We start from the raw sequence: 15,239 nt of genomic DNA, 5'->3' as shown, positions 1-15,239 counted from the left end.
TTTCTTCATCTCTCTTCCCCTCCACCTATTGTATGCCTGTGCCCATACACTGCACCATTATTTATACACCTCTTTTTCGAACAACTTCTTTACCCCTTAATAAAAAGCACGCCCACAAACCCTCTATTCACACCCTCTCTCTATCTAATCCTTCCTACTGCTGGAGATCTCTCCTAATCCTGGACCCAGCCATATACACACCTGCTCTCTCCCACGCCCCCCTGCCACATCTTTCCCTGCTAATGGTATTAACCTATCTGATTTAATACTGACTAACCTTAAAACTCTCCTCACAAATTAAGCATCCCAATAGCCTGGACTCATGGCTATTCCCACACCCACAGCAATGCCAATCAACCATTGTGGCCAAGCACTGCCATCTTCCTGCACTTATTCCCTCACCTGCTGTCTCCATAATTCTCCCATCATACCACTTAGATTGTAAACTCTCCAGGGATTTCCTTTCCTATTGTGATTTTGCTGCGGTTATTATAATTCCCTATACTATATTCTTTGAAGTGCAGAGTACACTTTGGGCGCTACAGTATATAAATAAAAATATACATACACACTGCACCCCCCCTTACTGAATACACAAACTGCATGCAGCCCCACTCTATATACACGCACACTGCAGCCCTCCTCTATATACTGCTCTAAGCTCATGCCTGCTGTTTCTTACAGCTTTTAAGAAAATCACTTATTTGATTCATGGTTTGTTGTAAAAGCTGTGTAAATTGTGTTCCATTTTTTCAGTTTTGTTTGTAAAAAAAAATTCTGCTAATTTTTCAGTGTTAATATTTCAAGCATTAAAACCTGGATGGAATCCAGATTTTTTTTCACTACAGTACATGCTGATCTTTGTATAAACTTAAGGAAAAAGACATGCAGTCAATTGTCGGTGCAACAGGAACAGTTCACAGGCATATATAAATTCCTATATGTCCCCTTGAAACTGAGCAATTAATTTTGATCCTGGGAGTATAGTGGTAATCCTTGTATTGCTGCTCAAATATAATGAGCTGAGATAGTGATAATAAGTATATATAGTAACCTATGACTATGGCGTGAACTCGGATTGTCTCCTTGAGTCTCCGGTTTACTGGTCAATCTCGCGAGACTCTCATGTAGTTCCGCCTACGTCATTTCCGGCTATGGACGGCGTCAATCAGGTAATTTTGTATTTAAGTCCACACTTTTCTATGAGGGGTTATACTCTTTGACAAAGGGCTTAGCCCGAAACGCGTCAGAGTGGGTTAGTTGTTCCTGTTTTTTGGATGTCTCGCAGTCACTCAATAAATTAGATTTTATTATTGGTGTGCCGTTTTCTTCCTCGCTACACCCCACCGCAGTGCTCCGCTTTTCCCTCATTCGAGGTGTTTTCCCTGCTATCAATCTTTGTATAAACTTAACTTTGCTCCGCTTTTAAATAATTAATTGTACAGTATGCTGATTTGTACAAGATTGGGACGTGAGCCATTTATAGAACAATTTTACTTTGCTTTACTTGATCATGTCCACCGTGTCTGTTCTGCGTTTGATTCATTTATAAAATATTTTACCAGGGAAAAAAAAAATACATGGAGTGTTACCTCTCATCTTTTACAGGAACTGCTTCATTCTCAGAGCTAATACCGTCTGAGATCAGATGCATTGAAGGGACCCCAACCCTCTCTAATAGCGCGTCTGAGATCAGATCCATTGAAGGGACCCCAACCCTCTCTAATAGCGCTTCTGAGATCAGATGCATTGTAAGGAACCCCAACCCTCTCTTATAGCCTGTCTGAGATCAGATGCATTGTAAGGCAGGGGAGCGCAATCTTTTTCCCTGTGCCCCCCTGCCGTCTGTCCCCCTCTCCTCGCTCCCCCGTTTACCTTGCTTCAGACGTCCTGGCGTCATGTTGCCATGGCAACACCACTTGACGTCGCGTTGCCATGGCGACGCGTGACCATGAGCGTCTGAAACAAGGTAAATAGAAGTTTACAGAGGTCCTGCAGCTCCCCCGACATTAATTTAAATATATTCGGGAAGCGTGCGGGGCCTCTGTAAACCCCGCGCCCCCCGCAGCGAGTCTCGCACCCCCCTTTTTGCGCACCGCTGTTGTAAGGAACCCCAACCCTCTCTAGTAGCGCGTCTGATATCAGATGCATTGTAAGGAACCCCAACCCTCTCTTTTTGCACGCCTGAGATCAGATGCATTGTAAATTCTTCTGTATTTGGTACAATTTTCAAATGACCTGAAAATTGCAGGGAACCCTTTAGGAATTCCCGGGGGACTCCAATGTTTCCTAGGAACCCACGTTGAAAAAAAAGGTGTACAGCCTTAAGAGTTCAACAAAAAAATGTAACCCAGAATGATAAATGGGTATAAATCAGTAAAAACTTAATTATTTTAAGGTAAAAAAATGGTAATTTATTGGTGAACATCAGTAAATACTGAAAATGTAGAACAGTATTTATGAAACAATGGGCATAAGCTTAAAGGGACCATGGTAACGTTGATAGGAAGCCAAAAATGATGCACTGAGTGCACATTTGCATATTATACCCAGAATTCCTGGCTGCACTGGAAGCTCTGTAATCTGTGTAGTTACATGATATAGTATAATAAATGGTGTGCACGCTTGCAGACACTGCTCCCCCGAGTGGGGGCTCTGTATTGTGTGTAATACATGATATTCTAGTATAATAAACTAGCTTTTGTACCCGGCTTCGCCTGGGGACTGTAATATTGATTGAATACATTCGGGGACCGGGGGAGAATGTGAGCAGCAGGGACCGGGGGTGTGCGCAGCGAGGACCGGGGGGGGGGGGGGAGTGTGACTGGGGGGGGGGGGGGGCACAACTTTAAATTCACGAATTTTATTAATGTGTTATATATTGTGCACAACTTCATATTGTGTTTGTCCCTCCGTCCACCACCCCTGTCCCTCCGTCCACCACGTCCCTGCCGTTCCCCCAGTCCCCTCGGTTTCACTGGCGAGTCTCTATTTCAGCAGCCAATGAATGGGGTAAGAAGAGGCGGAGTGAGGTGAACCGGGGAGTGGGAGCAGAGAGATGTTGAACTGGGGTGGGACCAGCGGAGGGGGAGGGGAGTGAGATGTAGAGCAGGGGGGTTTTATTCTGCAACGTAATATACTGTATGTCCCTCCGTCCACCACCCCCCTCCCTCCGTCCAGCACGTCCCTCCCGTTCCCCCGTCCCTTCGGTTTAACTGCCGAGTGAGATTTTCTGCAGACACGCCCCCTCCCTTAGTAGCCACGCCCGCGCCCCTGCTCTAACAGATTTGCTGGACAGCTGAGGGACACTTAGAATGTCCATAATTTGGGAGGTGAATGACATTGGAAGCTCAAAATAGTTGCGTTGACCTACAAATCCGCAGCAGAATGTCCAGTGAAAGTTTTGTTGTGCTACGTGGTGCCGTTTCTGAGATTTTGATGCTTCTGACATACAAACAAGAGAAGAGTCAAATGCGCGCAGTCCCAATAAAGTCCCTTAGTATTCAAAGTTGGTGGTGTCCCTCTGCTGCTTCCACTCTACCTTGATCAGCGGGGTTAAACCGGAACATATATAAAAAAGGAAGCGCAAAAAGGAAAAGCACACCATCAGTCAAATATAATGAACACTTTTATAAATTGACTTAATAAAAACTCACATAATTAAAAAATAGTCCTCATAGACCCAAATAGCCTCAAAACAAAGGCACTAGTGGGGGTTCCCAATACCAAAACCCACGGGTCTATAGATGGAAAAAAAAAACGTCCAGGGATAATGCTAGATGTTGCACAGCTTACATATGGTAGAGACCGCACCCCGTGCAAGGCTTGGGAATAACCGCAGCTGAGCTCTTGTCGTCACGTCTGCTCTCCGCTGCGTGATGGCGTCACCTCTATGCGTTTCGCGTCATATGACGCATATTCAGGAGGTATGTCCGACTCCACCTATGGCTGCTTTAAGTAGCAAGACGAATAATTCCTCAGCCAATAGGAGTACAGTGCACAGCCAGCACCATGTGCAGCTTTCTGCTGGAAGCAAGGTGCGGTGAGTGCCCCCTGGTGACAGCTGCACATGGTGCTGGCTGTGCACTGTACTCCTATTGGCTGAGGAATTATCCGTCTTGCTACTTAAAGCAGCCATAGGTGGTCAGACATACCTCCTGAAGAAGCGTCATATGATGCGAAACGCGTAGAGGTGATGTCATCACGCAGCGGAGAGCAGACGTGACGACGAGAGCTCAGCTGAGGTTATTCCCAAGCCTTGCACGGGGTGCGGTCTCTACCATATGTAAGCTGTGCAACATCTAGCGTTATCCCTGGACGTTTTCTTTCCATCTATAGACCCGTGGGTTTTGGTATTGGGAACACCCCACTAGTGCCTTTGTTTTGAGGATATTTGGGTCTATGAGGACTATTTTTTAACTATGTGAGTTATTAAGTCAATTTATAAAAGAGTTCATTATATTTGACTGATTGTGTGCTTTTCCTTTTTGATATATATATACAATCATACAGACGGAATCCAACTTAGAATTATAGTATAGATAAGTGGTGAGCACCCTTGCAGACACTGCCCCCCCTCCCCCCGGGTGGGGTCTCTGTATTGTGTGTGCACTGCCCCCCGGTGTGGGATCTCTGTATTGTGTGTGCACTGCCCCCCCCGTGTGGGGTCTCTGTATTGTGTGTGCACTGCCCCCCTGTGTGGGGTCTCTGTATAGTGTGTGCACTGCCCCCCTCTGTGGGGTCTCTGTATTGTATGTGCACTGCCCCCCTGTATGGGGTCTCTGGCCCCTCACAGCTCGCCTGCTCTCATTTCTTTCCTCTCTTCAATGTCCCTCTATGACGCTCCACGCAGATCTAGAACGGCGTGACGTCACCGAAGATGCTGTCAATCTGCTCTGGCCTGCCCCCTACCGGAAGTAGATAGGAAGCCGGAAGTGCCTCGGACGCCATCTTGGCAGTGATACAGCAGAGGTAGCCGGGTGCCGAGTTTTTGGGGTCTGTGTCCAGAATGTTGTCTACCGCCTACTACGCACATCACCAGGAGCAGCCCCGGGATTATCACTACGCGGGGCCCGTGGAGCATCGGTTCAACCCCTACACCTTCAACGGAGGGTAAGATCTCAGCACTGGGGGCAGCACCCATAAACTGCCCCTCCTGTACTGTGTGTGTGTGTGTGTGTGTGTGTGTGTGTGTGTGTGTGTGTGTGTGTGTATATGTGTGTGTATATATATATATATATATATATATATATATATATGTGTGTGTGTATATATATATATATATATCTCCATATCCTCATCCTCCATCTGTGCGATCACCTTGTGTACCCTCTCATTTTTGTCTTATTAACCCTTCTGTTGATGTTGGTGCCCACAGAACATTGCTTGGTCCCGCTGGCGGTGAAATAGTTAACATAGGCTGTTGATCTCCTCCATTGTATTAGCTCAGCAGCAAGGTGCAGATTTAGTACATGATACCTACAGATCCTGTGGCTCCATGGACCACAGCTTATAACTGTGCACACCATGCAGGGCATCCCTAAAATAATACTTGTATATCATTGTCCCATTATAACGGCTTATAATTAGTAATAGAAGGTGCTTACGCATTCACACCCAAGCAGCCGTGTCAACACTATTAAAAGACACTTTATTATGCTAATAACTGGGAGGATTTATTTGCAATAAGGTTTAATTAACTCCGTCAGGGTTTGTCAGATCTGCAAAGATCATTTTGTCATTTTGCCCCTGACGTGTTAATACTGGAGAACCACGTGTGAATCTGGTATATTAGTATCTTAATGAATAACTACACTAGAAATGGTGTTCTATGCGCGCATCAGTGCTATTATTTCCGATCTGTTTCTAATGGTTGTACAGCAAATAAAAAATATATAACTTGTGAGCACATTCACATGTCTCAGACAGGTCTGCAACCTGCTTTTCCCCATTATCTCTTAGCATTCTATGTCATGCAAGTGAGCACTCAGTGTTACTTTTTGCTTATTATCCATTTTAATGTGGATCCCTATAAGTAAAATGACTGTGTGCTTATTTGCATGTCATTACCCAGAATCCCTAGCTACAGTGGAAGCACTGTTTGCCAAGTGATAGTGGGGAAAGACGGCGTTGCAGACCTGTCTGAGACATGCAAATGCCCCGACAAGTGATATTTTTATTTACTGTTTACTGTATGGTGGAGGGGTTGTCATTTTTTTACCCACCATCATTTTATTAATGTCTGGTTTTAGCAAATATTGAAACGGCATTTCTGACACCTCCCAGCACATAAAGGCCCAAATCTACAAATGAGTGCTAAGCTTTATCGTGCGAGTAAAGGCGTTCTAATGCTTCGCACCCCTTTGTTGTTCTGGGCCAAATCGTTATATATAGATTTTCATTAGGATTGATGGCAATTAGACGATTGTGTCAAGTTCATGAAATTCCAATAAGTAAAACTGATGTTAACAATGATTTCAAAATAAACATGAACACTATATTTTTTGTTCTTTGTATACACTGTTAGATGCAAAGTATATACCTTCTTAATTCCTTTCACTTTCGCTTTGAAAGCCAGGGTTCATACAAAGCTAGTTTTCCTGTGTAAATATGACTGTGGTGTGCTATTATAGCACTGCTTTAGCATACACGTTAACGTGGTTACCGGTTTTTGCCTGTATTTTTCTGCCACCATTTACAGAAAGTCTTACAATTTTTTACATCTGAAAGTGAACCCAATTTGTGTTTGCTTCATATTTGGTAAAGAGCCATTCTCCTCCCCTTAGAACAAACTTATGTGAAAGTAGGTGATCATTTACCTTGATGACAGTAACATAGAAAGCTATGTATCTCCGTATCCTTATCTTGTCCAGGATCTGTACAGTGTCTTCGTCAATGTTTCCTCCTGTTTGCATTACAGTGACGTTTGTTTGCCAGAACAACACAGGTGGAATTATTCTAGGTGCATTCCCACATAGGACCAAACAGAACTAATTGGCAGCTATTTTTAATAGAATAAAACCTGATTAATGATAACATTTCTTACATTGCTGATAGTATATGCAGCACTTGACATGAGTCCCTGTCCCAAGGAACATACAAACTAAAGTTTGATGCCTGAACCACATGCAGGAAAAAGTGACTTACCCAAGGAGAGCCGACACTGGAATTCGAATCGGGTTCACCCACTTCAATGGCAGTAAGATTTATCGCTGACCTCATTTTCAGATATTTTTTCAGTTTACCCTTACAACCGTTGTAAACATTTTTACTGTCCTATTCATTATGTTTGTTGTTGGAATAGGTGTCCTTCAATCTATGTAAAAGAGATGACCACGTTGTAAATGCAATGTGAAACATTTTTAGACTTTCGGAGATAATCTAAAAACACTTGTCAGATTTTTGTCATTTTATTTTTAATAGTAATAAATGCTTAGTTTGGCATTTAATAATCCACCTAGCACTGACACAAGTTCACTGTAGTCCTAAATGGGACTGCACGTTAACACATCAGAGATGACAGTGAAACCGTAACTAAATTCCAGAGAAGTGTCGGCACAATTGGTTCAGTGCCATTGGGCACCAGATCAAGAGGCAAAAATACCCATCGTGCATCGTAGGTTTATTGTACACAATTATGTTTAATGCATTGAAATGAATGCTTGCTCATGTACTATATCAGGGGAGCGCACACTTTTGAAGCTGCGCCCCCCTGTCTTCCCTTCCCCGGCTCTCGCGCCCCCTACCTTGTATCCATGTCAAATGACTCTGCTGAGTCATGTGACGTCACCCGTGTCGTCATTTGACACGTGACGTCAGGTCACATGGCCCCGCGTCGTCATTTGATGCCGTGTTGCCATGGCGATGCATCACACAGCCGGCTGAATCCTGGTAAGTGGAGTGTTGCAGGGGCCTCACGCGATCCCCCGGCATTTAATTAAATGCCTGGGGGAAGAGCGCGGGGCCTCAGCCCACTTTCCCCCCCCCCCCCTCCCCGTTTGCACACCCCTGTACTAGACAACATATTTTGGAATGCATGAAATCAGTTGTAAGATCAATAACTTACATTTATTTGTTGCCAATTACTAAATTTGTATTTTACTACTAATTTGTCTTCTATGTTCTTGTAATAAATATGTATTTTATTTCTATAATGCTTTTAATTTACAGTTACATTTAAGGTGTTCATGCAGCCGCAATTGGCGAAATTACAATTTTAATGATTTTAATGATCTGAACGAGACAATGGTCTATTTCTCTGTGCTAATTGGTTGTATACATTTTGTATGCAATAGTGTTCCAATACCAATATTCAGCAAAAAAACTGCCTACTCCTCACTATTATTGCCTTTTTTTTCCCACCAACCTTGACATAGGTAGCTATAGGCGCAATGTAAAATTGTTTTGCACTAGATATTTTTTGTCAGGTTATTTATTGGCAAGGATAGGCTTGGTGGGTTAAGGTAGGTAGGTGACTGAAGATTTAAACGGGCAAGAGTAACCTTTTCAGAATAATTCACATTTTTAGTGACAAAATACTTGAGGGTTTTCCAATCTTCATGTTCTTATTTGGAAGACTGTCTGTGATTACATGCAGATTAAGTGTTCCTCTTTTGACTGTTTTAGTGGAAAGTAATCCTGATGCAATAGTTGGTCAATGGATGAAAGTACAGCACAATATATATGGATGATTAGCGTTGCACATACAAAATAAGAATGCATTAATGTGTACAGGAAACAGGAGTAAACCTTTCAAGCTTTCCAAGGAATCGAATTACATTAATCATTTAAAGCAGCTCCCCGCCTCCCTGAAATATGTTAAAATAGATGATTTTTCTGTACATAATTGGAAGCAGGTTGTTTTCTGGAGATGAACGTGTTATTTTCAGCTCTGGGACTCCCCAGTTTGAAATAATTTATGGCAGCCACCATCATCCAATAGGAAGCTACAACAAATGACGTTGCGGCTTCCTATTGGCCTGCAGATCCCATGATATTTAGCGGCTACATTGTTTCACTAAGAGGGATATTTAAGCCCGTCTTATGTACACTATTGAGTATATTGGGAACAGGAGGCTCACAGAGCTGAAAGACCCCCTGGTTTCAGTTATTTACCGATATATTTTATATCTATATATCATACATGCAACGTTGACCACTATGTGGAACTGCTCCAGATGGTCCAGTTAAAAAAAAAAAAATTAGCTGCAGACATCATAAGCATGGCCCAGCGTTACACAGTAGATAGATATGTTGACAATTTCTCTAACGTTCGCATACTCGGTGACACGTGTGTGTGTGTGTGTGTGTGTGTGTGTTCCCCGATGAAAAAATGTTCTTAAGCATATTTGAAGAACTTCACATAACTGGTGCTACCTGACTCTTTTTTTATACAGTTCTGCCATTGTTGTGCAATTGTGAACTTTCACGGTAGTCTATCAGTAGATTAGATCATGTTTATTATTGCAACTCGGTCCAACTAATCCAGCGGGTGTTCTCTCTTTCCAGCACTGTGCTGGCTCTCGCCGGTGAAGATTTTTCTCTTGTGGCCTCTGACACGAGGCTGAGCGAGGGTTACTCAATTCATAGCCGGGACACGCCAAAATGCTACAAATTGTAAGTTACATTTCTAAATGTATGTATATCTTTATATAGTGCCCACAGCTGTACTTGGTGCATTACAAGAGCAACAATACTGTATATATTATATTACAATAAGTGCGACAAATAAGATCAGACAGTAGGAAAGGAAATCCCTGCCCCGGAGAGCTTACAATCTAAGTGGTATGATGGGAAACTAACAGACACCAGGTGAGGGAAGAAGTGCAATAGTTGGCAGGAGTGACTGGGTGTAACTACACATTCTTTCTAAACAATGTCCGGGTGCTATGTTCTGGCTAGGAAAGCATTGATAGAAAATAAAAAATAAATGCCTATTTGTACAGGAAATGGAAACGGTGGGATATAGGTATATTGTTAAAATGAATACATCAAAGGGCGTGTGTGTGTGTGTGTGTGTGTGTGTGTGTGTGTGTGTGTGTGTGTGTGTGTGTGTGTGTGTGTGTGTGTGTGTGTGTGTTTAAAGCATGTTAAAAGGAGGGTGTGTGTTTAAAATTGGTGGACAAAGGTAGCAAATATGCAGAGCAGTAAGACACTTCTCATTTTTAAAAGTGTTAATGACGTTTTTTGTTGATAGATTGTACTTAAACATTTCTTTATGTATTTTAGTGTATGCTTCATTAGTTCTTTAAATCCTTCCTGAAACATTAACACTGATCAGCAAACAAACAAGTCACACTTCATCAAGGGTTTTATATGTAACATACTTAAACATATGGTCATCTTCTAAATAAAATTCAAAACGTACAGATGTTTATTTTCAATTTATTTTAAAGTTGCAGCTTTGCCATGAACAGCTTGGGGGACAGTCCTTGGTAACTTTTCCTAAATGTATTTTTCAGAACAGACAAAACGGTCATTGGGTGCAGTGGGTTCCATGGGGACTGCCTGACGCTCACCAAAATTATTGAGGCCAGATTAAAGGTAAATGTCTTCAGATTGGGTTGTCTGGAGAAAAATGAAATCCGTTAGTAGAATGTTTTTTTTTTTTTAACTCTTTCAACTATGGAACAGAGGGTAGCTTTGTGCACACAATCCAGAAATAGCAGGGGTGGGCAACTCCAGTCCTCATGGGCTACCAACAGGTCGGGTTTTCAGGATATCCCTGCCTTAGCACAGGTGGTTCAGTCAAAGATTGAGCCACCTATGCTGAAGCAGGGATTTCCTGAAAACCTGATCTGTTGGTGGCTCTTGAGGACAGGAGTTGCCCACACCTGATATAGAGTGACAGTGGTGCAGCACTCCTAGGGGAGGCTTCATTATATATGCACAAAATGGTGGCCATGCATACTCCCAAAACGTAGGAGCATGCAGGCCTAAGCAATGGGATCCTCAATTGCTTTAAACCATAATACCGTATTTCCTCGGTTGTAAGACGCACCAGCGATTTGGCACTGACAATCCAGGAAAATTACTTTTTCAGTTACCGTGTTTCAGGAGAGGTCCCATGTCAGCGGAGGATAAAGCGGGCGGCAGCAGGAGAAGGTTGAAGATGGATAGCGGGCGAGAGTGCGGCAGGACAGGTCCCAAGTCTGCAGTTGAATGAAGATAAGACAGCGGGCGTGCGGCGGCGGCAGGAGATCATAATAGCAGGAGAGCAGAGCAGCATAGGGGAACTGCTGGGGAGGAGCGCACTGTAACAGCGGACGTGGACCGGTGTCTGACTTCCGGTTACAGTGCGCTCTTCCGCAGCCGTTCCCCTAGGCCGCTCTGCTCCTGCTCAGCTCTGCTGCTGTTATGATCTCCTGCCGCCGCACTCCCGCTATTTTCTTATCTTCATTCACCTGCAGACTTGGGACCTGTCCTGCTGCCGCACTCCCACCCGCTTTCCATCTACAACCCTCTCCTGCCGCTCGCTTCATCCTCCGCTGACATGGGACCTCTCCTGAAATATGGCAAGTGAAAAGAGGGGGTTGGTACTGTAGACACTTTATTTTTTTAGTACATCGATTCTAAGACGCACCCCGATTTCAGACGTGAAAATCGGGGAAAAAAGGTGTCTTAAAATCAAGGAAATAGGGTATAATAACTTGACAACTACTAAGTCACTGAGGAGAGGTTCCCTTTATATAAAGCTGTGCTTCATTTAATCTATTATGTGGTGTGAGAGGAAGCAGTTGAATATCTTACTCGAAAAAGACACCTGTTCGTTTTTTTTATGGCTGTTTCTCTACACGAGTATATTGTCAATTGACATGAATTCAACACCCTGCGTGGTGAATCTATTTCAAGCTACATGTAATATCGGTGACCTAGTCTTAGCTGACTTCTACTTTTTTTGCAACTCCCCAACAAACAAACAATCAAACTGTTCTGTTCTGTCTTCCCCCCTCGGTTTGCCAACTCTAGATGTATAAACATTCAAACAACAAGACCATGACCAGCGGAGCCATAGCAGCCATGCTTTCAACCATCTTGTACTCACGCCGCTTCTTCCCATACTACGTGTACAATATCATTGGGGGGCTCGATGAAGAAGGTAACACCTTTTGAAACATCTTACTTTTACTGGTCAGGTGGCCAGATGTTGGCTTCAAACCCTGAAGAAGAAAAGCTTTTCAAGAAATTACTTCAGTCCACCTCTCTCCTCCGCCCCCCCAAGCACACCACTTTATATGATCCAATTCCCGAGGTATCCCATCATTTTATCAACTGTCACGTTTATTTACGTTCCAATAACCTTGTGTAGAAACTGTAAATAAATAGCCAATTACATTATAATGTTACCCTTACATTATCATAATGACTGTTCACAAATAAAGTCCCTAGCATGGTCTCTTTTCTAATTAGGTGTATTTAAATCTCAGTTAATACTTAACTATCCTACAATGTCTAAGAATACGTAATACATTTGTATCGCCTCTATATGAGCCACCACTTAGATTTTCACCTAGAAATTCCGAACAGAAAAATAATTCTGTGTTGGCTCTATAACACGACGATGGTGTCCTCATTTCATTAAATAAACCTGCAGCTTTTTACCTGCTAAACACTAAAGGAATTAAAATGTTGAACAGATCACTAAAAATAAAGAATGGCCTGGTACTTTCAAGGTCTTGTCGAATAAAATACAAAAAAGGTGGTGAACAAAGCAAGCAAAATCATTATTTCGATCATGGAAGAATTACCACCCGAGATAAGAAAATGTACATTTTGCTAGCACTGTTGCTTTAAATGTCCTATTTTTTTTGTTTGTTTGTTTTTTCTCCCCAAAGGTAAAGGAGCGGTTTACAGCTTTGATCCAGTAGGTTCATACCAGAGAGATTGTTATAAGGCTGGCGGATCTGCAAGTGCAATGCTGCAGCCTCTTCTTGACAACCAGGTATGATGTGAAATGCAGCTTTTCCTTCTTCACACAATTATTTACACGCAGGGCTGGATTATTGAGTAATGCAGCACAGGCAATGGACCAGGAAAGAACACCACAACAGGGTACATACAACTCTTTCAACACAAAACACTCCAATTTGGGGTTCACATAAAACACCTAAAGATACACGTGATACAAATGAAACATGTAAGGATAGTAATATTGTATTATATACACAAATACATTGGTGACAGCATAGTAGTTCAGTACTCTTTCCAAGGCGCCTTTACTCTTATTGGTGATATAATACAGCTCAAAGAAATATAAATATGTATATAGATATTTTATTGGTTGATTTGCAACACTTTTTTTTTTTGATTGGTAGTGCTTAAGTTATTTATGAATTATTAGTTGATGTATTTTCATTGGATCAAATGTTTAAGCAGAAAGGCTGCAGACAAAGGACATTACTTTATCCTAGGGAAATAAACATCTTTTATGAAACTAAAGAGTAGAAAAGCAAATGTGTGGTGCTGCAAACAAAAGCCTTTTGAGACAAAAAATAACTTGATAGAAGAATCCTGAGGTGCAACCCCCCCTATGGTTGAGTGACTGAATAAGCCCAGACAGAATAGGTGACAGCTGCTGAAAAGGCTCCAATTATGAACCGACTAGGGTCCCCACAAACACTGCAGTAAGGGACCTCACATACATGTGAACCAGCATATATTGTCGGAATGGAGAATGTCCAGATAATATCCAGATGTTTGAATTAAAGTAATTACTCACTCAGAGTCAGCTTGTCCTCCTTCTCATCACTGTAGATGTACCTTCATCCACTTGAGGGGGGTGTGCATCCGTTTTTTCATCAGTCCTGAAAGTATGCAGATAGGAAAAAGCAGGCACCAGCAGCCACACAGGATCAGCAAATAAGGATTAATAAAGAGAGCTGGTTCCCATACAAAAAGATTTAATGAATTCTACAAAAAGAGTACAACAACATTGTGGGGTACTAGACCCCCCACCAACGCGTTTCGAGCGCTAGCTCTTTATCAAACTAAAGAGAACTTGATCTGCTGTTCCCCCTGATGCATTTTGTGCCATAACTGGAATTTAGAGGCAGAAGTGCTTGATGAAATGCATCAGGGAATGCACCCAAGATTATTTTGCCCCTTTTAGTTTTATGTATATAAACAGATGTGCAACACCAAAAAGGAAAGATAAATTCATTAAGGGAAATTAGTTCCCCATTCGGTAGGCCTCTCTTCACGGCAACTGTTTTGCTAATCTTTTCCTCCATAAAATTAAAAATGTTTTTTTTGTATTAGGATATGCATATTGATCCCTGTTTGTATATTCTATGACTGCCTAATACAAATATTTGAAACAAAAAGAAGGGAAATTAGAGGGCTGTAGAAAAGGTACAGAGTGTTTGACAAAGGAGAGAGCTGTCTATTGGTTTATAAAAAGTGGGTCACTTCTAAATGTAGCTTGTGGTCTGTTTCCTGCTGTTAGATTGGGTACAAGAACATGCAGAATGTGGAGCAGCTCCCCTTGACCCTGGAGAAGTCATTACAACTTGTCAAAGACGTATTCATATCCGCAGCTGAAAGAGATGTGTACACAGGGGATGCGCTAAAAATTTGCATTGTTGACAAGGATGGCATAAGAGAAGAGACCATCTCTCTGAGAAAAGATTAATGTCAGTGTATTAAGCACTGCAAGTCTAGCTCATGTAATGTATGTCACAGGATTTCTGCAATTTTGCCTGTTTTTTTTCCCTTTATATAAAATAAAAAAAGAATGCAAAAACGAACAACTAATTTCTCATGATTTGGAACACGAATAGACATTCACTACAGATTTCTATTTTCCATGAGTATATCTGATAAATTGTTCTAAAACAGTGATAACCTTATTCATAATGTTTCAAAATAAACCCTGCTGCTCTTATGGTTCGGCTTAAATAGCTTCACTAGTTTGCTTCTCTGTAGCACGTATAGGCCTTATTTGTTATGGCAAACCACAACTGAATGTGTGTCGAAGCTTACATTTACAAAATGATAACTATCTAAATAAAGGCAGTCCTCGGTTATCCAACGGAATCCGTTCTGGAAGTAGCGTTGGATAGTGAAACCGTTGTAAAGTGAGTCCCATGTTAATCAGTGGCGCTGAGCTTTGGATAACGCATTCAGGCGTTGAAAAACAGCCCATAGAGTTGCATTGTAAAGCGTTGGATATGCCATTCGTTGTAAAGTGAAACGTTGGATAGCGAGGACTGCCTGTAAAGTAAAGAACACATAGCAATTTG

General features: G+C 42.2%; 1 protein-coding gene across 1 annotated transcript; it reads left to right on the top strand.

The window, feature by feature from the left end:
- The first annotated feature begins 4,918 nt into the window (after positions 1-4,918).
- PSMB1 (proteasome 20S subunit beta 1) lies at positions 4,919-14,747 on the top strand. Its single transcript, XM_075597022.1, has 6 exons — positions 4,919-5,112; positions 9,508-9,615; positions 10,461-10,542; positions 11,968-12,097; positions 12,834-12,940; positions 14,444-14,747. Exons 1-6 carry the CDS (start codon positions 5,009-5,011, stop codon positions 14,627-14,629), a joined length of 717 nt encoding a protein of 238 aa, XP_075453137.1. The 5' UTR covers positions 4,919-5,008; the 3' UTR covers positions 14,630-14,747.
- The last annotated feature ends 492 nt before the right edge of the window (positions 14,748-15,239 follow it).

Source organism: Ascaphus truei, chromosome 4, assembly GCF_040206685.1.
Source record: "Ascaphus truei isolate aAscTru1 chromosome 4, aAscTru1.hap1, whole genome shotgun sequence".
Lineage (NCBI taxonomy): Eukaryota > Metazoa > Chordata > Amphibia > Anura > Ascaphidae > Ascaphus > Ascaphus truei.
Note: the sequence above shows the minus strand (reverse complement) of the source record. Positions and strands in the feature narration are given on the sequence as shown.